General features: G+C 44.1%; 3 protein-coding genes across 3 annotated transcripts; 2 read left to right on the top strand and 1 right to left on the bottom strand.

Moving 5' to 3' along the window:
• Positions 1-326: 326 nt before the first annotated feature.
• LOC146651672 (ICOS ligand-like) lies at positions 327-6,484 on the bottom strand. Its single transcript, XM_085385350.1, has 5 exons — positions 6,457-6,484; positions 3,675-4,052; positions 2,787-3,083; positions 2,125-2,199; positions 327-1,011 (listed from the first exon to the last, which is right to left on the bottom strand). Exons 1-5 carry the CDS (start codon positions 6,482-6,484, stop codon positions 983-985), a joined length of 807 nt encoding a protein of 268 aa, XP_085241476.1. The 3' UTR covers positions 327-982.
• A 4,712-nt stretch (positions 6,485-11,196) lies between these two features.
• On the top strand, positions 11,197-16,709 carry LOC146651671 (T-lymphocyte activation antigen CD80-like). The gene is made up of 5 exons (XM_085384682.1): positions 11,197-12,416; positions 12,624-13,001; positions 13,956-14,249; positions 15,906-15,997; positions 16,163-16,709. Exons 1-4 carry the CDS (start codon positions 12,365-12,367, stop codon positions 15,989-15,991), a joined length of 810 nt encoding a protein of 269 aa, XP_085240808.1. The 5' UTR covers positions 11,197-12,364; the 3' UTR covers positions 15,992-15,997; positions 16,163-16,709.
• A 3,800-nt stretch (positions 16,710-20,509) lies between these two features.
• On the top strand, positions 20,510-22,119 carry LOC146651670 (cathepsin G-like). Its single transcript, XM_085384797.1, has 4 exons — positions 20,510-20,939; positions 21,114-21,261; positions 21,434-21,688; positions 21,785-22,119. Exons 1-4 carry the CDS (start codon positions 20,854-20,856, stop codon positions 21,935-21,937), a joined length of 642 nt encoding a protein of 213 aa, XP_085240923.1. The 5' UTR covers positions 20,510-20,853; the 3' UTR covers positions 21,938-22,119.
• The last annotated feature ends 743 nt before the right edge of the window (positions 22,120-22,862 follow it).

The raw sequence follows: 22,862 nt of genomic DNA, 5'->3' as shown, positions 1-22,862 counted from the left end.
GTTGTTACAGTAAAAATATAACTTCTTCTACTCTGATTTGATGTTTTTTATCTGATTTTAGATCAATTTTGTTAATACAGTCAAAATTAAAACATGACTGTAGATTCAGACACGTGAGGTTGTGCTGAAAACAATGAGACCAAACAAGACAAATAAACAGTTTTTAAAGTGAAATGTGGAGGAAACATCAAAAGTAGTCAAAAATGGACATTAATACCCTGGACCCCAGAGCGTTAAACTGTTTTTTAAAGTAACACAATAGTTACTTTTCAAGTAATTGATTACTTTTAGAATCTGGTAACTCAGTTACTAAGTCAGTTACTTTTTTGAAGAAGTAACTAGTAACTATAATTAATTATTTTTTCAAAGTAACTTGTCCAACACTGCTAATGACTAATACGGGAAGCACAGCATTAGACGGGCCGACCTTCTTCTGGCTGTAATAAGAAGATGTCAGTCATAAACTCTGGGTAAAGGGTGGACTTTAGAAAAGGACGTGTCCTGCAGAAACAGTCATAACATGGATGTTGGTCACTGCGCAGTCCAGTCTTTATTACTCAGTCCCAGCAGACCGCTTCCAAAACCCGATCACTTCCTGTTTCAGTCCAAACAAACAGCCGAGCGCACGGTGGACGGTCCTTCCTCCTCCTGATAATGCTTCCTGCTCCATTCTCCCAACGACTCCTGACAGAAAACAAGTCGGCTGCAATCTGCCACTTTAAAATTTTATAGCATGAAGTAAAGTGTTGCGTGGCTTCTCTTATAACTCCTCTAAAGTTATGGTAAAAAGAGAGTCAGCTGATTCAGAAGGACCCGGCGTCCTGCTCAATGTGGAGCCGGACCTGTCAGTGTTCATTAAGATGTCATACTGTCAATAAGAGACGATAAATAAAAAAATAAGGCTCCAGCATCCGCGTTCACGTTGGTGTTCGTGTCCAAAAATGTGAGTTCCTCTAACGTCCACAGTCAAACAGAAAGACCTTCATCCTGTGGAGGTTCTTCTTCCATTTACTTCAACAAAAGAAAGTTTTTCATTAACAGGAAAGAAGAGATTTGAACACTGAAGACCAACATTTTCCTAAACATCCAACAAACTGTGTTTATGGGAGAATTTGATTGTGTCTGAAAGCAGAAGGTAGAAAAGTTCTCTCAACCAGTGTCACATTCAGGCTCACAAACACTTTTACTGTTTCCTAACACTTTGTGTGACAGACTGTTGGACCTGAACAGGTGCGTCTAACTTCCACATCTTCTCTCTCCCAGAATCTCTCAGGTACTCCAGCAGCTGCTCTGAGGCAACTGCTTTTGTGATGCAATACAAATAAAACTGGATTGAACTGGTGCACTCGGCCTGTGTCCCTGCTCCCTACTGTCAAATTAGCTTTAGTTGCTGCACTGTGAATAGCTAGTACCAGCTCATAACAGCTAGTAACCAATCTTAACTGTGCTGACTCAAGCTGTGGACACAGAGCTTTGAAAAAGTGTCTTTTTCTTTTCAGGACCTGCAAACTTGTTGAAATGGCTGCTTGTGTATTAGCATTTAGGTTCTTCATGTATGAACTCTCAGACTCTTTCCTGGACTTGCCCCTCTGTCTAATCCAAGGAAACAACTCCAGTCCACCTCTCAGCAGGTCACAGCTAAGCTGTCGACAGCCGGGTTTAGTTTTAACCACATGTGACTTGTAGAAACTAGAGGATCTTACTTTTCAACTAAAGCCTCGTCCATTCTGGACATCAGACGTTTTTCTGTGAAACCTGCTGCACACAGGCAAAGGTTCAGTAAAAAGAGGTGGAAGCTGAATAACCCCCACCCTAGATGAAGCACCACTACCCTGGTGGATGTTAAAGGGTTAAAATACTGCCTCTGATTCCTGGTGCCTTGCTCTTGGGTGACTGTTACACCGTCAGCGCTGCAGACAGGATGATCTGAGTGATCTGAGCAGCAGAGTACGGACAGACTGCAAACGTTCACCTAAAACACAGAAGCTAAAAGCTAAAAGCTAAAAGCTTTTTAAGAACGTAGTGAAACCTGCAGATGTGACTCCTGTTTTCTGTCTTTGTACTCGGCTGTAACTCAGACAATACTGACTCAGCACAGAAGCATTTATATCAATCATCACTTACATTGACAGAACACACAAAGAGCGATGCTGATAATCCCCACGATGACGGTAATGATGACGATGACAGCGATGCCACCTTTAAAAAAACACAATAAAAAGAGCGTGGTGTTAGTTTTACTGATCACGTCTGTCGGTGTGCAGAGGCTTGTTCTGCTCCGAGGACACAGCAGAAGAAACAAAGATGACTGAGCCTTCTAGAAACATTTGATCAGATTATCCTGATGCCCTACAGGAGAACATCGGTGTTATTGTTAGTGAGTCTACATCAGAGGTGTCCAACTCCAGGCCTCGAGGGCCGGTGTCCTGCAGGTTTTAGATCTCACCCTGGGTCGACACACCTCAATCACATGAGTAGTTCTTCACCAGGCCTCTGGAGAACTTCTCGACATGTTGAGGAGGTCATTTAGCCATTTGAATCAGCTGCGTTGGACACGTCTAAAACCTGCAGGACACCGGCCCTCGAGGCCTGGAGTTGGACACCCCTGGTTCCATCATTACACAAGCTGGTATTAGATCAGATCTAACATGAATGTAAAGTTTATTATATCTAATAAAAATGTACAATAAGAATAAATAAAGTTTGGCAGTTACACTCTGTGACCTGAGCTGGTGTTTCGTGGTCCTTGTGACTTTAACAGTGAGATATTACTGGCTTTTAAGTACCTGTAATAAAAGTCCCGGCAGGTGAGACGTCTTTAGTTGTTGTCTGACATTCGCCCGAGGTGGGATTACAAATTCTGCACGTTACAGTTTTTAATCCGCTGATGTTGGCTTTGCTGAAGACGCTGAATGTTCCATTCCTGGTGTTATTATCAGTCTTTACTTCCAGTGGCTCCAGGATGGTTTCATTCCCCTGGTCGTCTGTGGAGAGCCACGTCACCTCAGGTTCAGGATAGCCCCCCGCCGTGCTGCAGGTTGCTGAGGCCTGGCTTAGCTCAATGTTTGGTTCCTGGAAGACCGCTGGAAACAAGTCACAAGCAGTTTAGCAGGATGTTTTGGACTGTACAAATGTGTTTGAGCATGTGATTAATTTATCAGCCTGTGATGACCCACAGGAGTTAACGGCTTCTGTGGGTCGTCACAGGCTGAGGTCCCACAGACGTCTGAAGTTCACAAAAACATCCAAGCATCCAAACCCGGTCTGGTCCTTTCACAGGAAACAGAGTATAAGACATGTCATTCTCTTCATTTCTGGTCAATTTTGTACCTTTTCGATTATTTGTGGGTCAATTTATGATTTCAACATAATGTAACATGATGCAGCGTGCACTGTTCACCCCACCTGCCTCCACCTGGAATTTTACACCTGTGTGAGTCCAAATTGATGGTGAGGAAGAAGGATATCAGTGAGTCTAGAGATCAGATTACACTTTAGTTTTTAGCTCTAACTTATTATTTTTTCATGTTGTTATTTTTAGAAACTCACACAGATTTTTCTACAGAGGTCCAAACCTGAACAAGAGTATCTAAGATTTTACTTTAGCTGGTTGTGCTGAGGAGGAAAACAGGAATGTTAATCAGCTTTTGTTTTGCAGAGAGAAGTATACAGACCTGCTACATGCAGGGTCTTCTGACAGATATTCTCCTTTGAGTCATCTGAAATAAAAACAACTTCAATGAAGGTCCCATCGTGGTCCAGCATCAGGTTTCTAATCAGGAGAGAGAAATTTCCATCCTCTAATTGAGAAAGGAAGATTGCAGTCCTGTTCTGAAAGGATGAGCTTTGATAAAGAAAGTCTTCTTCTCCCTTCACATAGACGTGGGCCACAGTGGGGTTGCTGCTGCCGTCCATCCCCTGCCAGTAGATGTAAGTTTGCTCACGGACAAACCTCTTAGTAAGTTTGTGCATGCACGGCCAAAGGAGCGTCTCTCCAATGCTTCCATTGATGGTTTGGCACCAGGCTGGCAGCAGCAGAGGTGCAAGGAGAACTGTGACGAAAGACAAAACGATTCATTCATTCCAAACGAGCAAATTCAGCGCATTCATCAAAAACAGGCACAGGTCAAAGTTCACCTGACCCCATGAGGCTCAAGCAGAGTCGAAAAGGCCTTTAATGTTCACTGCTAACATGATGGAAACTGACTTTGTACATTTAAGCTTTTCCAGTCTTTTCCTGTTTATTGAAATGTCGCCCAGACCACAAGTGACTGAAAGAATGAGAGAACAGTCTAAAATGTTCGCTGACGTGCAGTCTGCTGCCATCCTGGCTGAGCAGCAGACTGTCAGTCTGAAGTTTGTTCACTGGTATTGGTTGTTGTTCAATTTTGCACCAACCAGGGAATTGTGGGGCGGGGTGTGAAGTTGACCTCGCAGAGAGCAACTACGCGAGATGTGGAGAGAAACCCAACAGATGTACAGCAAACGAGCAGGTGAGAACTGTAAGAGTACTGAAGAATACGTTCCTGTTGGTGAATTCAGAGCTCGGTTTGAAGGTGATGAATACTTTGAGATTAATTATTTCAAATGCATTTGTTTCAAACTGTTTCTGTCAGTGTATTATTGTATTACTAATAACAGCATGTTAGTGGCTAGCAGTGTTAGCACAGGTACCACCTGTAGCTGTGTGTTACTATGGTAACGTGTGCTGATGTTGTAAGTCATGAAAAGTTGAAATGAGTTTAAAAGCGTCATTGAGTGAATGGACTGAGTGTGCTCCCTGGACTACAGGGCCAGGGGAGGTTTTTTCCTGGGTGAGCACAGACCAGCCCAGATGTTGACTTCCTCTGTGGGAGTTTGGTCGCTGTCGCTTCTCATCCTTTGCTTTGTGGTTGCAGTAAAACAGTGTGAGAGTATTCTGCTGTCTGAGATACTGAGACAGTCTTTCCTTAAGTGATTGTGATTATTATGTGTTTGCAAAGGAACTGACACGGACATTTATTTACCGTATTTCCCGGACTACAAAGCGCACCTGAATATTAGCCGCAAAAGCTAAAATCAGGGGAAAATCCTGTTTTGTACATACATTAGCCGCACCTGACTAAAAGCCGCAGGTGTTTCAATGTTGACTTATCATATGTAAGAGAATATGCACAAAGGGAATTGTCAGGAAAGAGATGGCTGTTTGGAGACACACCCCTTTTATTAATATTTTGAAAAACAAGTTATGGGTACATATTTGCACATGTGCTGTGCTTCATAAATGAGTAACAAATGTAGTACATAACAGTAGCCTACAGCACACCAGAAAAATAGATTTAGACTACCTTTTAGGCTCAGGTGCAGTGACACGGAGAAGAAAAGTCAGTCATTCACCATCTTTCTCTTCTTCCTGCGCTCTAAAACCACCAAAGTCCTCTTCTCCAATGTCGGAAACGAACAGGCTCAGGATGGCTTCGTCATCCACTCTCCGCTTCTCTCCTTCGTTATCACTTTCAAAACCAAAGAAATCCTCGTTGTCAGTGTCAGAGTCGAACACCCTCAGAAGGGCCGTGGCGGTGTCCTCCTCTCCATCATGCAGCAGTCCAGCCCTTCAAAATCCGTTGGTGATCGTGGATGTTTTCGCACTTTTCCACGCTGTCAGAATCCACCGGTGGAGTTGGGCATAACTTGCTTTTCGCAAGTTTATCGCCGCTCGTCATCCACGCCTCCCGCTGAATGCGTAGCGCTACTTTGAAGTTTGTTTTTCGCGCTACTTCGTACGGCACTACGTTGCCTGGCGGACGGACATGTGACTAACATACCACTCTTGAACCTCGATCCTTCCGCCAGGCAACGTAGTGCCGTACAACAGCGGAACACACAAAACAAATCGTCTTACGATATGACAAAAATCATGGAAAATCCATAGAAAAGCCGCACCTGACTAAAAGCCGCAGGGTTCAAAGCTTGTGCAAAAAGTAGCGGCTTATAGCCCGACAATTACGGTAATATAGTTATTTTGTTTAGTCTGAAACCTCATTTCTCTGTCTTTTAACTAAAGTCCCTTATTTTGGTGTTTGAGTGTTGTTGTGTGTGAGTTTGTATCACACGTCAGGTGTTTGTGAATAGCCTGACTCACTGTTTCAGTGAGGCGTAACCTGTTACCTGTTACATACCTGCTGTCTGATTTCACTGCAGGGTTTCTGATTAAATCTGTTTATGATTGTTTTGCCTGGGTTTACAACCATTACTTAAGATTATAGTCCGTCAGTTACAGCTACTACACTGAATTATAGATAACGAACTATAACCCAAAATGTTAATTTAAAAAAGGCCATTTTAAACAATGATGACTTATATTCTTTCTCTTCCACGCTCTTTGCAGCTGTTATTTGGAAAATAATAATAACTTTCAAAGGTTTATTAAAATACACTGGCACAAACCAAAATGAGAAAAGCGACAATCTCACTTACAGAGAAAGATCAGGAGCAGAAACTCCATCGCGCCCCGCAGGGAGAACAAAAAGCTTTGGTGAGACTCGATCAGTGTCTGCAGGATGTTCAGTCCATCAGTGGATACTCGGGCACCGCATCCTGATAAAGCACCATTTGGCTGTAAGTCACTCCAACTACAAGCTCCAGTAATGTTCTCATAAACAGTGATAGCAGCTCTGATAGCAGATTGCAGACTGTGGTGCCGTTTCCTCTTTCAGACGCCACTCTGACTCTCGCTGTGGCTTCTGGTCACATGTTATCGATGGTTATGTTCACGTTACTGTCCGAGTGCAGTTTACTGCGACTCACAGATTTCTTTTTCCCATCAGAGATCGTCTGTGTGACACTTGGCAGCTACAGGATCCGAATAAATCATTTTATCTTGGATGAAACTCTCTGTGAAACCTTTTTTTCCCAGAGGAGTAAAAACCAAAAAGCAGAAGTCTGAGTGCCACATGTTTCGACAGATCGCCGTCAGACCTCCTTCTTTGTTGCCACTATCTGATCAGACAGGAAATGAACCTGAAACTGTGGATATTTGTTCTGCAATGTTTCATGTAACACATAAAAAAGCAAAGAAAACCAGGAATGTGGTTTATGACTGTGTGAAAGTTCAAATGTGAACTGACGAATTCAAGAAGCCGAACAGCACAAAGTCTCGATCTGATGGTACAAATGTGGCAGAGCTGCTTTAACCTCTCACACTCTGAACGGTCAGCTTAGTTTCAGTCATAAGTACAAATACTCTGGTAAAAATATAGATTTAAAGTAAAGGTACAGGCTATGAAATGTACTCAGAGTAAGAAAGTAACTTGTAGCTCTTTGAAGGATGTTTCTACCAGCTATTTTTTTGCAAAGCTAACTGAACCTTGTGCTATATTAATATAATAAATGTGTGTTATTGTAGGGTCCACCTCAGGGTGAGAGATGGAATACAGGACAAAGACATGCTGTGGAAGTGATTCAGTGCACAGAGGTCTGTTAACACAGAGTGAGTGAAGGTGTGTGGCAGCATCCAGTACCAGTGGCTGTGAGGAGTTATCACAGCCAGTGCTAATGATCCCAAGTTTGAAATGAAATAGAAGATGGTGAGAAAGAGAACACCTACAGCTGGTAAAGGAACAACGTCACCTGAGAAAATCATGGAGGAGAGCTGAGTCCAAGGAGAAGGCTGGAGGAGCTGCTGGTGTGATCGATCTGTGCTTCTTGCCAGGGAAAGTTAAGGTTTGGTGTTACCAGTTTATCTCATATCATATAGCCGCTGAAGCTGTGTGACATCACCATGACATTAGTCCTGAAGCCACCACGTCAGCAGACCGAGGCATTCGAAATGCCAGCGTACAGGTCCGTACAGGATGGACGTGGAACGCAGCCCAAGCAATAGACCGCAGAGAGGCTGAGGGTTTACCTCAACCTGGCAGAGCTGGCTAAAGATGGGGGGGGGGGGGGGGACTATAAATATGGCCCAAAGCCACCAAGAAGGAGATCTCATCATCTCTGAAGTAAATGGAGTTTTTTTCTGCCTGTCCCGTTTGGCTCTTTTGCATCAGAATTTTTGTCTAAAGGCAAAGAAAGATGCCCAACGGATTTACTTTACCAAATGGACCATCCCAGCCCTGCCATATTGGTCTATTTGGTTCACCTTTTATTGTTTATTTTATTTTATTTTCACTTGCTACATACGGGACAGACATGACTGAGGGATAGGAAAGGGAGAAAGAAAGATGAAGGAAAAGAAAAACAGAAAGGAAGAGGGACAGTGAGAAAGGGCACTTAAAAAGAGAAAGAAGAGAAAAAAATCTCCTGGATCACCTGTTGAGAGAGAAAGAAGAGAAAACAAGCAAAAACAACAGAGCAACATACTAAACACAACACCATCAGGTTAATCTAGCTAAGTGTAAACAGCAGTAAATACTAAATATTGAATGTTGTTGTGTAGCAAGCAGGACCGACAGCGCACAATGTGCTTGGAAATAGATTAGATTAGATTAGATTAGATTAGATTAGATGAAACTTTATTAATCCCTCGGGTGGGTTCCTCCGGGAAATTCAGTTTCCAGTAGCAAAGCACCGAAAGAAGTTGCATGTTACAGATACATTAAGGGGAATGAGAGTAAGGATATAAGCATAAATACAAATACACCATATATACACATATATAGATACAGAATATACAATATGGATAAATAGGATTGCTCATTTGAGTGAGTATATTGCACAGTGATTATTGCACAGTCAAATATAAGAAAAAAGACAAAACAAAAAACAAATATTGCACAGTGTAGAAAAGCACCTACAACTCAGTTGTTCCTGCCCTCCCTTGTCCCCCTGTTTCTCCTCCCTCTCCCCTCCAGTGAGGCCAATAGAGGTGTAGTTTATGTCTATGAACAGTGAACACCTGTGTGCACACAGGTGTGGATCAGCGCGCTTGTATTCAAAAGGTCATGGTCTGCTAGAGGGTGTGGGGGGGCCACAGCCCCGTCCTCCAGGGCATGAAGCAGGTATGGAGGAGATCAAAACTCCAGACATCCAGAGGCCCCCAGAACACAAGAGACCAAGGAAGACCAACAGAGGGGCAGCCGCGCCACTGTCCCAGAAAGAGCTGTGGAGAGTCCCAGATGAGGGCTCACTCAGCAGCCACGGAGCAGAAGCCAGGGGGAGTTGCAGTGACGCGCCCGTGAGCTCCGCCGGCAGCCAGCCGTGCCCGAGTGACCGAGCCCCAGGCCGAGAGGCCGGGGGCACCCCACTTCCGAAGTGGCCCGAGCGAGCCCCAGGCTCCGGGCCCCAATAAGCGGCCGCCAAGGAGTGAGCCGGTGTGTACCTGGACGCCCATCCCCAGACACAAAGAACCACCAACGCACCGATGTCTGAGGGCGTCTGCCACTGGCAGGGGGAGTGGTGGTGGGTGGAGATAGACCTCCAAACCTTGGAGGGCCTGAGATGTCCCCAGAGAGGTGGCGTCTGATACCCAACCTGACATATAGACACAGACATACAGGCACACACAGACACAAACATCCATTCCCACCCTCATGCTTTGATAGAAGTAACTAGTAATGTAACTAAGTTACTAATTTAAAGTAACTTACCCAACACAGGGTATAAATAACATGAAAGTATGGATCCATCCTGCATCCTTGTATCAGCAGTATTCTGCAGACACTGTAGTGACGTCGTCTGGACCAGAATCTTGCACGAATGTTTCCAGAACCTCGTTGAATCTGTGACACGAAGAATGAAGTTCTGAAGAAAAAAAGTGTCTCCAACCTGCTGGCAGCAAGGTGTACCTAATAAATTGGTAGGTGGTAGGTGTACAGTCAGTGAAGGTGCAGTTTTCTCTGTGGTGGGGTTGGGTGGACTGTCCCGGGCTCTGTGGGGCCGGGGGGCGCTGCTGCGCTGGGCCCCGGTCTGGATGGGCCTGGGCCCCCTTTCCCTGGCGGGTCGCGGAGTATGGGGGTGCCTACTGGGGTCAGCGGGGGAGCTGGCCCCAGGGAGGGGTCACCTGCCCCTCCCCTCCTCCCCATCTCCAGCTGCCTCCCTCCTCCCGCTCCACCACAACCACCCACACATGCAGGGCCTTGGAGTAGGGGTATGTCACCAGGGTGCAGAGGAGGCTACCCCCCCCCCCCCCCCCCCCCCGTCCCCTTCTGGCTGCCTCTGCCTCAATTTTATCCCACAACTTAGACATTCACATTACTCACACTCTCATTACACATACATGTAGGATCTTGGGGGTGGGCACGATACACGGAGTCCAAAGTACCATCAGGGTGTACACCCCACCCCTGGCGTCGTTGCCCACCTCTCAATTTTGAATACACGTAGACATTGAGGGCCAGCAGGAGGGACCATGCGTTTACCTGCTGCTCTCTGGCAGGTAGCTCCATGCCCTCCTGGGTTTTAAATGCACCTTAGAACACACATGCATCAACACTACAATGAGCGGGTGGAGGGAGGTTTGGAGTCTTCTCTCACCCCCATTCTCTGCGGCCTGCTGGAGCGGGGGGCTAGGAGGAGGAGTTGGCCGTCCAACTGCGGTCTGGAGTGTGGGGCCTCCCTGCTGCTGCGGAGTCGGGGCGGTCTGCCTCCCCCCACCGCAGGGAAAAGGGTAACACCACCTGGGTCTGGGTGCAGTTCCCCCCTCCAGGGGCAAGGGTACCTAGACCCGGTTTGTAGAGTACGCTTGGGGAGTGTGATTGTGTGTACAGCGTCTCTTTATGTCTGTCTCCACGTTGGTTGAGTGTGGAGTAAGTGCATATGAGAGCATGAGGGTGGGAATGGATGTTTGTGTCTGTGTGTGCCTGTATGTCTGTGTCTATATGTCAGGTTGGGTGTCAGACGCCACCTCTCTGGGGACACCTCAGGTCCTCCAAGGTTTGGAGGCCTATCTCCCCCCACCACCACTTCCCCTGCCAGTGGCGGACCCCCTCAGGTGTCGGTGCGTTGGTGGTTCTTTGTGTCTGGGGGTGGGCGTCCAGGTACACACCGGCTCACTCCTTGGCGGCCGCTTATCGGGGCCTGGAGCCTGGGGCTCGCTCGGGCCACTTCGGAGGTGGGGTGACCCCGGCCTCTCGGCCTGGGGCTCGGTCACTCAGGCACAGCTGGCTGTGTTCTGGGGGCCTCTGGATGTCTGGAGTTTTGATCTCCTCCATACCTGCTTCATGCCCTGGGGGACGGGGCTGTGGCCCCCCCACACTCCCTAGCAGATCGTTACATGGAGAAACCTTTGGAATGCAAGCATGCTGATCCACACAGGTATGCTCACAGGTGTACACACGGGTATTCACAGACGCGGACTACAGCTTTCTTGGCTGCTGCCTCAAAGCACACTGTGCGCTGTCTATCTTGCAACCAGCCTGATCAGAGGAGCCAAAGGTAAGAGAGAGACAACCAACTTCAGAATTAAACCACAGCAACAGGAAGCTGTAACGAGTCTCCTCCTATTGGCCATAGTTGGGTTTAACTGCTGGGCAGCAAACGGAGCCTTCTTTATCTTGATGCATGCTCAGTCATCCAGGTAAGTAAATCTCCAAAATTCAGGATGTTTTCAGTGGGAGAAAAGTTTCGTCATCATCAGGTGACGTCTTCAGTCTCAGCTGACTGCAGGTTTCCAATCTTATAACCAGGACATTTGCATAATGACTGAAACCAGCCCACTGAAGGAACAATGGGCTGGGAGGTCTGTTCCTTAATTTTAATTATGCAAATTCTCATGAACATTGATCAACATCCACTGTTTATAAGACTGGGGAAACCTGCAGTCAGCTGAGACTGAAGAAGTCACCTGGATGAGTGACGAAACGTTTCTCCCCCAAAACGCTACGTCCAGGTGAACAGAATCAGGTATCCTCATTGGACCTGCAAACATCTGTGAGTCATGGTCCTGCTTTCCTATTGTATCAAACTGATTTCACATCTGTAACTAGCAGCAGGTGTTTTTTAAAATCAACGAAGTCAGCTAAACGTCCTCAGCAGAGCGGAAGCTGTTTAAAGTGCAGAGCAGAAAGTACTCTCTGAATCTGGTACTCGATGACCCTTTGATGGGTAGGAAGGGCTCAGACAGTCTCCATGTCCTCCAAACAGACGTCATTTCCTATTCAGCAGCTATTTTGCATGTCCCACTTCCTCTGCAAAACAGCTAAAGCACATGAGCTGCACGTGGTCACAGGGTACAGATAGTGCAGATATTAGTTGGTGTCTGTAGGGCTTTAAATGTGTATCATCAGAGCTTTGTTGTGATTTATTTTGAAACGATGAGTCAGCGCTGATGCCACGGGGAAATACCGGAGTCAGAACAGAAAGTATTTCTTGATCTGCACATGAGTTTAGCCTCGTTTGTCGTGTTGGTGTTCACTAACATCCATTTTGCTCGCTGGTCTCTGATAAAATGCTCCCCAAAGTGATTTCTGTATTTGGATTATTTTCCAGTTTCGTGGTTGGTAAGTTACTCCAGTTTAAATGTGTGTGTGTGTGTGTGTGTGTGTGTGTGTGTTGGTGGTAATACACCAAAGCTAACTAGCATCTTTAGCTTTTGGCCTATCTGGAGCTAAACTTAGTCTACAGATGTGAGTGTTTGGTGTTGGAGTGTCGCAGCTTTTGAGGAATCATTCATCTTTAACAGTTTTCTGTCTTCTTTTTAATCTCAGCGGGCGATGCGACTCTCGTGCGTGATGTTAACACCACCATCTCTCACTCGGCAGTCCTCGAATGTAGCATACAGGATAGAGCTATCACGGACTGGAAGAGTCTCCGATTTTATTGGCAAGATGATAGAAATGTGGTTTTGTACTCCTATAATAACGGAAGAAAGGTGGCGGAGCATGTAAACGAGCTCTATCAACACAGAGTCACAGACTTCCCTCAGGACATAGTCAGAGGCAATATCACCATCGTACTCAAAAACCTGACTCTTGACGATAATGGAAGAACATACTCATCATTTGCAGCAGTGCTGGACGACAGCGGGACGACGCGATACCACCTGGAACACACACAAATCTGTGAAATGACTTTGCATGTAGCTGGTGAGAAAGGTTTCTGTTTTCCTCACAAAAATAGGAAAGGCAAGTTAGACCGGCACACACCGGGCTGGCTAGTAACACGTGACATCATCAGCACAGATTATATTTCACCAGTTTAGCTTTTCAACGATGGCCATGTTGAGCTCATGCTGCAGCAAACACTGGGCTGCACGAACTGCAGACCTGAGCATGCTGAATAACTTTTAATTCACAGAGCTGCCTAGCAACAGATGACATCATCAGAGGTCAAACATAGGCAGCTACAGTCAGCACAGATTACATTTAGAGAAAATCTGTAGTTATTATGATTTATGCAGAATGTGGAATTTCCTTTTTGAGGTTTTGCTGTCAATGATTCAATTAAATTTTATTTATACAGAACCAAATCACAACAACAAGGCCTTTATATCGTAAGGTAAAGACTCAACAATAATACAGTAACAACACTAATAGATTTATTTAATGTTTATACCCCCTCAGCCATGAAAGGCTGATGAGGTGTTGAGAGTCCACATCATTGATATTCTGGTTTTACACACTGTCCTATTCTCAGAGGATCAAAAGTTGTTGACATATTTGCATTAAATTTTATTATAATAATTATTTTACCTGATATAACAAAAGCATTTCCCAATATGAGATTAAAAAAATGTCTTAAAATAGGAAAAACCCTTTTTGTTTGCTCTGTAATCCAACATATTACAAACAAATTACTGCAAAATACAAAAACAAACAAAAATAACACAAATTAGCTTAGCTCAGCTTAGCTAACATGCTGTCATGGCTAGCACGCTCATGTTGTTAGCAAACCCAGGACAGCTGTTTCCAGCATGCATGCTAACTGGATGTAGCTTCATATTTAGTGCACAGATACTGGAACGCTTTTCCTTTTCCTGTTTAACGCCCACTACAAAAATCAAAAAAGTGAAGGTGACCTTTGTTCTCCTCTCTCCTCAGTGCCGTACCAGGAGCCCAGGCTGGACGTTAATACAGAGGCTATGTCTGCAGTGTGCAGTCTGCAAGGAGGATTTCCTGCCCCTGACATACAGTGGGTCCTCCTCCATAACAGCTCCCATCAGGCAGTGGAGTCCAGGAACGTCAACACTGAAACGAAGCAGAACGTCCACGATCACCTGTACAGCTCCCGCAGCATCCTGCACATCCCTGCAGGTCGTCACGAGGCCGTGAGCTGTCTCAGCCACAACCCCACCCTGAACAGGACTGTCAAGGTCACCCACTACTTCAACACAGGTACGCTCCACATCGTCCAGTCAGCCGAGGGAAGGTAAACTACAACAGCGCGAAGGGGAGCGCTCTAATAATGATGAAAGTGACACCAACTGACAGTCAAAGAGTCGGTTAGTGAATATACGTCACTTATAATGAAGTGTTTTTAAAATATATGTGAGACATATTTTTAAGATGTGAATCTCAGGTGATGGAACCAAAAATGCCTGAAGATAAAAAAGTTTCTCTGAGCGTATCATCATCTTATTACTGTTATTACTACTACTGATTTATATTTATAATAATTTATGGTTATTATTCTAGCGCTGACGAGTGTACGAATTATGAGAGCTGACAGGAAATATGCTGAGTAACCTCAGATCATCATTATTTTAGTTTGTGCAAACAGGACATGAGGAGCTCATTCACAGCAAACTGACAATCACAGGGTGCAAAGACTACAGCGATGTGCAGCTGTCAGCCGTCAGGCAGTCAGACCTGAACACGCTGAGTAATCGTGGAAGGTTCAGAGCTCTCGAGCTGCTGTTCAGCTGAGAGGAAAATAAATCCTCAGACGTCTGCAGAGAAACATCTGTGCTGGTTTATCATGCATGCAGGTCGTCCTGTGTCCCTGCAGGCCTCCCTACATAACCTGCTCCGTGTTCCATTCTTACAGAACTAAAAACAGCTAAAACACTCAAATTTCAATTACAGAACCATAAACGAGTCCCTCAGTAGTCAGTCAAGCTTTGATTAGATTAGATTAGATTAGATTAGATTAGATTAGATTAGATTAGATTAGATAGAACTTTATTAATCCCTCGGGTGGGTTCCTCTGGGAAATTCGATTTCCAAAAAAGCACAGCACCGACAGAAGTTACAGAGTTACAGAATATTACACACACACACACACACACACACACACACACACACACACACATAAATACAGAGACAATATAAATAAAATATACGAAGGGGATAAATAGAATAAATAGGAATAAAAAATAAAAATACAAGTGAATTGCACATTTCCAGTACTGAGGTCTATTGCACTGTTTGATTGATTGATTGAATCTTTATTTTGAACATGTTGAAAAAGTATAAAAAAATAGAATTAACTATTGACTATTTACAAAAGAAAAAAGTATTGCACAAAAGTATTGCACAGTGAGGTGAAGAGGCACTACAGCTTAGTTGTTCCCCCTCCTTTGTCCTCCTGTTTCCCCTCCCTCTCCCCTCCAGAGAGGAGTTAAACAGTCTGATGGCGTGTGGGACAAAGGAGTTTTTAAGTCTGTTAGTTCTTGTCTTTGGGAGAAGCAACCTGTCACTGAACAGACTCTTCTGGTTGTTAATGGCCGTGTGCAGAGGATGCCTGGCATTGTCCATAATGTGCAGGACCAGTGTCGCTTTTGCCATTTGATTATGTTCTTTTTGTATCTGTATCGATCATTCATGTCTTATTTCAGACTGACGTAGGCGACACAACCATGAAACATGTTTCTGCAGAAGAAGTTTCAAAGTCAAAGTTCAACCTGAGTCAGAGTTCACCGTACACTGAGCATCCCTCTGACTCAGAGACATTTACTCAGCCCTGTAACTCTGGCTGATCGTCGGGGGAACTCAGAAACTTGCCCTAGGATGCTCTGGTATGAGGCTGACTGTTGGTGTCTCGGTGTTCAGCAGGTGCAGCAGCGAGGAGCTCACCTGCAGCCCTAACTGTATATCTGATAGCAGCTGCTGTGGTTCTTCTAACAGCTGTGCAGTGAGCAAAGGTGAGCATGAACTATTTACTTTTTACTATCTAACATGTGAAAGAGGTCGAGCATGTTAAACGCAGACACACACACAGATGTGTGGTTTTCCCATGATGCATGTGTAACATGAACATGAAGGAAACAGCTGATGTGCTTACAGCTGCAATCATCTGTGTGTTTCAGCCACCCGAGGTAGAGCGATGCAGCGTTTCGGTGGTGGAGGGGTGAAACCGTGTGCCATGGAGACACTTCAGCGTGTTGTATGTTGCACCTTATCTGTGCGTGATATTGACGGTGCGCACACTCTGAATCTGGGTTTCATGGGTCCTGCTGGGTGGCACTAAGCTGGTGCTTAAAACAAAACTTGAAGCTATATCTGCTCAGGCTGGAGTATTAAACCCACCACAGTGTGAAACACAGCAGTTACTGGACCATCAAACGTCATGCTGGGCGCCTGTTTAACTGAATGTTATGTCCACGTGCTGTTATGTCTTTAGAAGTGTTATTTAAAATAAATCAAAGAGTTATTTAGATGAAAATGAGGCTGTGTGTGTGAATCTGGCACATCTACATGTTGTGGTGAAGTGTTCGTCTTAATGTGTCTTTTTAAATAAAACACAAAAGTAAAGACGGGTTCTACTGAAAAATGCTAAAAAAAAATATTCCTGCTGCAGCTGCTGAGCTCATTTCAAACAGTTTGAACTTTAAATTTTTTATATCTCAAATATAATCTGATATAATCACACACACACATCTGTGTGTATTATTAACCTAAATCAGATGAAATGTGTGCAGCATGAGGGACAAATATTCTGGAAACATGACTTCCTGTGTCGACCACCAGGCCCGTGTTAAACACAGGTTACAGCGTTACGTGAAAAAACTGTATAATACAGCGAGAGACACAAGCAAGCACAGCGAACCAACCAAACAATTAATCCTCCTGACAACTTTGCTGGCTTTGCTGCCAGGCGGACTTACTATATCTGTTAAGGAAGAGTTTACCGCAACTCTGGGCAGAGAGGCTCCCAGGAGCATCTCAGCAGGGCCAAGTTTATTTAGCCCCGTGTTTGGACTTGTCACTGTTGGCCATAACACAATCAAAGGTTACTTATTGATCCTAATCACTACATTTCAGACAGTACTGATCACACATGCTCATACAACAAGTGTCACTGGTGGGTCTGTGCTTCCACAGGCTTCGCTGGTTTAGAAACTTCTTCCTGTTAACGAAGCAAGACGAACAGCAATCGATCGGTTTTACTTGCTATAGCAAAGGGAGCCGGACAGCAGCAGTCCTCTGCCCTGGTGTCAAACGAGTCCAAAGAATCTGCTTCCCCTCACACAGTTTACACAAACACCCATTGTAAAAAACCCCTATGGTGTCAGGCACTAGGTGTGTGTGTGTGTGTGTGTGTGTGTGTGTGTGTGTGTGTGTGTGTGTGTGTGTGTGTGTGTGTGTGTGTGTGTGTGTGTGTGTATTCATATGCATGTGAGTGTGTGTGTGTGTGTTTGGGGTATGTTTGTGTGACCTGCTCACCAAAAGGGTCATAAAGGCAGGAAGTTTGCTAAACAAGAAAACAGAACCCTCACATAGGATGTGCCTGTAATAAAACACTGCAGCCTCCCCCACGTTCAACAGGCTGGGGAGGGGTCAGAAACAAAGGAATGTCTTTGATCCTACAGTTTGAACCAAGACTTACACATTTAAGTAACACAATGACAACATTTAACAATTTCAACCTAACAGTCACAAACTTCATTAATATAATTGTGGATCATATTTGACCTAAATGTTTGGGTCTTGTGATTTTAAGCATGCAGGTTCCATTATAAACACTCCAGTGCCGGTGTATATATAGTATATACATGTACACATCCCCATATGTAAATATAGTATGTATGTGCGTATAGGTCCAGTGTAAATAAAAACCAGTTTATCTGCTTCTGCTCCCAGCTCTAACATGTACATAACAAATACACAGTACATATAGTTACAGTTATAGAAGTTACAGCACATATAAACATACCTGTTTATTTCATAATCAGATGAAAGCAGGGACCTCACAGCACAAGCATTACTCACAGCCTGTTGTAAGATCGTGGTGTACATTGTTATTAGGGGTGCAACGATACACAAAATTTATGGTTCGATACTTTGGTGTCACGGTTCGATATTTTTTCGATACAAAAAAATGTTCATGCCTTTTTAATTTGTCATTTATTAAAATTATAAATATATATTTTAACTCAAAAGTAGTTTTCAAATTTAATGTTGCGGAAACAACAAAGTAATAAAAAAATAATCTATCTGATGGAGGAATCCCTCATCTTTGGAAAAGAGAGTTTATTACAGAGAAATGGCTCTTTCAAAATAAAAGCTCTACTATACGCTTCTTCTGGGCTATATTCTCAGCAGCATATTAAACATATCAGGTCCCCATAAGGAGAATCCTGTGCTAACGGCTGTCTAAATGACTCGGGTAAAGTTTGTAGCATGCTGCTTGTTGTTTTTGTCTGCTTCCACTTGTCTTTGCACTAGGATGCTGTCGGAGTAAATGTGCAGTCATATTCGTTGTGTTCCCACTAGTGCTGTCAGCGTTAATCTGAAATGACGTTAACGCCACAACACGGCAAATCTCCGTTAACGAGCTGCCGCGGATCGCCCCGTGCCTGGGGCTGGACGGCGTCAACATGTTAACGAGCTAACTGCGCTAACACACTAGCTCCCACCCATGTAATTGAGCATTGCGTGGCACATCCAACATACTGTTTTACTTTAGTCCATGACGCGCTTACCTTCAGGGTCATACGTCACATGAAGACCAAAATAGTTCCAAACGCCACATCTGAATGAGGGTGGGGGAGGTTCAGTTTGCCATGTTGCAAGGAGATTAGCTTCTGTCTTGCTAGCTTGCCCTGCGCTCAGTGAATCTGCGCTCGACAGTGCAGCCTAGGCGGAGTAGTCGAACGCAGATCCACTGAGCGCTCAACACAGACAGCATCGTCAGAAGGAAAGTTGATAAAATAGATTAAAAATTTTGTATTGTTCCATACATATGTGTACCGAACCGAAAGCACTGTATCGAACGGTTCAATATCGATACGAGTATCGTTGCACCCCTAATTGTTATATATAGTATGTTTTTTATTTTTATTAATAAAAAACATCAAGAAGTCAAACGCAAAAGGAGACCAGACCACGGGACATGTTTAAACGAGGTGGTCAGAAGTTTCTGCACGGATCTAGATTATTTATATCAAAACAGACAGAACGTCATGCTTTCACCCAAAACAACAGATCAAAGCGTCACATCAGCCAGAAGCTCTGCAGAGCAGCCAATCATGACAAAGCAGCTCATTATAAGCTGTGGATTCAAACTGCTCTTCATATTTTTGTCCAGCAGAGGTCAGCAGAGAGGACTGTGTTGGAAAGCTTTGAGTAATGAACCATTTTTCAATAAAAGCTTCACAAAACATCATAATAGGAACACACAGAACACAGGGAAGCACAAACACGACGCCTGAGTGAGGACAGAGGAAAACTGAGACAATATAAGGACATAAAGGTGAATAGGGAGGGTGGAAGGGATCATATATGACAGCACAATACACGAGGAGGGGCAGTGTAAACAGGAAAGAGAGACGAGACGCAAGGATGCGACACAGGACAGGAAACCTGGGCTGGGAGTAACTTAGAAGGAAAAAACACAACTAAACTAAAAACTACGTACAAAAAACTAAACCATTACAACACAAAGACATCAGAAACACCATAAACTCAACATGCAGACACACCTCACACCTCTACCAGCAACCGCCCAGTCTCACTCACTAACGTCGAGCAAACATTAGAAAAAAACACTCCAGTTTGAATATATCCTGACCAATCAGGTTTGCTGATCACTATTACTTTTCCTTTGGAGCTCACCTGGTTTGTAGCTCTGACAGCGCTCATCTTGGTCCTCGTTGCACCGAGGAGAAAAAGTTAAAATGCAGCCAAAGCTGCACAAACATGAGGTCAAATGATTGATCACTTACATGTTAAACAAGCCTGGAAAGAAAATAGGAAATAGACCTGCAAAGACATCAAGCAATCACCTCTTAGGTCACCAAGCTCAGTAAAATTCTTCAGTAAGTTGTTTCATTTAAAAACTTTAAAGTATACACTAGCTTCTCAGAACTGTAACATTTTATTTGAGCAAGCTTTGGAGTGTGTAAGGCTCATGGTGAGAGGTGTGATCACCTTTGTGTGCACTGTGGTTAACATGACCTACATACACATTTCCATCCAGTTATTTAGCACCACCCAAGTAGCACAAGAGTAGAAAATGTGTGTGTCAGGGGGCATCAGGTAGCATTTCATTCAGTTCAGTCATATTTACATAGTAACAAATCACAACAGCAGTTTCTTCCAGGCTCTTTGTATCATCCTGAAAACAGAAATAATGTTCTGCTGGTAAATGATTGGAGGTGTGTGATGCACCACCACCTGTTACATGCAGCGGTGCAGACAAAGGTGTGATATCCGTGCAGAAACTTCTGACCACAAAGTTTCTGTTGTGGGAGGCGTGTTATAAAAAGAGACGTGTGGAGTGGGGGGGTCACTGCAAGCCTGCAGCGTCTGTCCCACCATGATCTGCTGCATCCTTTACGTCTTTCTGCAAATCTCCCTCACAGGTAAGAAGACTGGCAGAGTTTCAATGACAGGATATTTTAGACCTGCGCTGAAATACAGTTTCCCACTTCTTTAAAGGCCAAAATGAAGAATTTTCTGTGGTCGCTGTTTTGATTTGACCTTTGCTCTCCTGTAAGGGGCTGCTGAGAGCGGCATAGTCGGTGGCAGGGAGGCAAAGCCCCACTCCAGACCGTACATGGTGTCAGTCCAGTATCGGGGAGTACATTCATGTGGAGGGATCCTTATTCAGAGGGACTTTGTTCTGACTGCAGCTCACTGCAAGTACGCTTTTTATATGGTGTATATATATAACTGTTTTTGTCTAACGGTGTTGGAGCGCTGCAACACACTGAGAAGACTGCATGGACCTTCATTTGTGTCGATATTATGATTCACACCATCCGTAGTATCAGTGCGACTGCAGACGCTTCTTTGAACTTTGTGTTTCTTGTTCAGAAATGAGACCTGGGGTTCTTGCACCGTGGTGCTCGGAGCACACGACATCACCAAGAAAGAGAGAACTCAGCAACGCATCGAAGTGGACGAGTATTTCGCTCATCCAGGGTTCACTGGACAATACGAATATGACATCATGTTACTGAAGGTAAAACTAAGAGTGTTTAAAGCTTCATAATAAAATGAATATTTGGGCTAACCTCACTGTGAAGCACTGTTGGCAGTATATCTGTCACGCTGCATTATGCAGTGAGGTAGGAGATATTATTTTAACCTAAAATCAGGAAGTAACTGCTCTCTCAAACACACTGTGTCCACAGTTGAAAAAGAAAGCCAAACTCAGTAAGAACGTGAAGACCATCGGCCTGCCTGAAGGAAAAACATCAGCTAACATGAAATGTGCTGTGGCAGGCTGGGGATGGACTACAGCTCATGACTGTCCCTCAAATGTGTTAAAGGAAGCCACAGAGAACATAGAGGCCACGTCTAACTGTGAAAACATTTGGCAGCAATATTTTAATTCTGATCACATGATTTGCACCAACTTTACCAAAAAAAGTGGAGGCGTCTGCCGGGTATGTCACATGTGAAGCAGACTAACTACTGAACGTTTAGTGATGAATAATAACTGCTACTGACTGAGGGAAGTTTTTCTGTTGCCTGTTTTGTAGGGAGACTCTGGTGGACCACTCATCTGCAAGAATAAGCTTCAAGGTGTAACAGCTTACACCTCACCAGAGGACTGCACTGATCTCAGCTACCCCCACGTGTTCACTAAAGTCCGTTTCTTCATCCCCTGGATCAAGGAAACAATGAAAAAATAAAGGATTTTTTTTCAGGCATTAGTTTCAACATGGTTAATGTGAAACGTCTGTATGTTTGAATAAAAAAGAAGAAGTGTCCTGAATGACGGAGAGAAGTGAAACTAAACCAATGTTGTGTTGGTAAAACAAACCAATCATTTGCTTTAACTGTAGTTTTGTCACAGCTGAACTGAGGTGAATTAAACTCGGTTCTCTTGTTAACGACTAAATAATAAAGCTTGAAACATTTTTGGCCTCCCAGAATCTCTTTTTTAAATTGTTTTTTAAAATAAAATAAGTTCAACATTTCAGAGACTCTTGTCACGACTCTTTTTCCCTTTGCTCTGCTCACCACACTTCAGATGGGCGAGCGTGCATGTGCGTCTTTGTGTCGTTTATGTGTGTGTGTGCACGGCCGGGCTTGGTTCTGAGGCTGGCTGAGCCCTGTGGGGCTGAATCAATGGCATCATTGATCTTCGCACAGAATATCAAAGAACCATTAAAAGTGTTCATATTTTTCTTTTTTGTTCTTAAATTAATTGATTTTTAACATGTTTTTTAAATTTTATTTTCTTCTTTATACATTTTTCATCCACATTTTCAGTTTTGTTCAGATTTTGCAGATTTTTCTTTTTCGGGTAGTTTTTACCAGCCGACCATTAAACGTGTTAAAGCCTTTGAGTTTGTCAGTGCTGAACAAGGTCAGAGGAAAAGAACAGGAGAACCTGGGATCACACCTCGGATACGGAACAATTCAAAACTGGGAAACATGTGAAAGCAAGCAGACAATAACACACACATGAGAAACTAACAGTGTGGTTGGATAAATGAAAGAAGGTAAGGCCTTCCAGGCCGGGACACACCGACACTAAACTGAATGAAAACAAAACTGTGACACAAACAAAATGGAAAATAGATTTTTAAAAACACAAACCCTAACCAAAAA

The sequence above is a fragment of the Rhamphochromis longiceps genome, linkage group LG16, assembly GCF_057381845.1.
Source record: "Rhamphochromis longiceps isolate RC_006_pf linkage group LG16, R_longiceps_female_GT1.1, whole genome shotgun sequence".
In the NCBI taxonomy this organism is placed as follows: Eukaryota; Metazoa; Chordata; class Actinopteri; order Cichliformes; family Cichlidae; genus Rhamphochromis; species Rhamphochromis longiceps.
The sequence above is the reverse complement of the archived record's forward strand: the minus strand, read 5'-3'. Positions and strand labels throughout refer to the sequence as shown.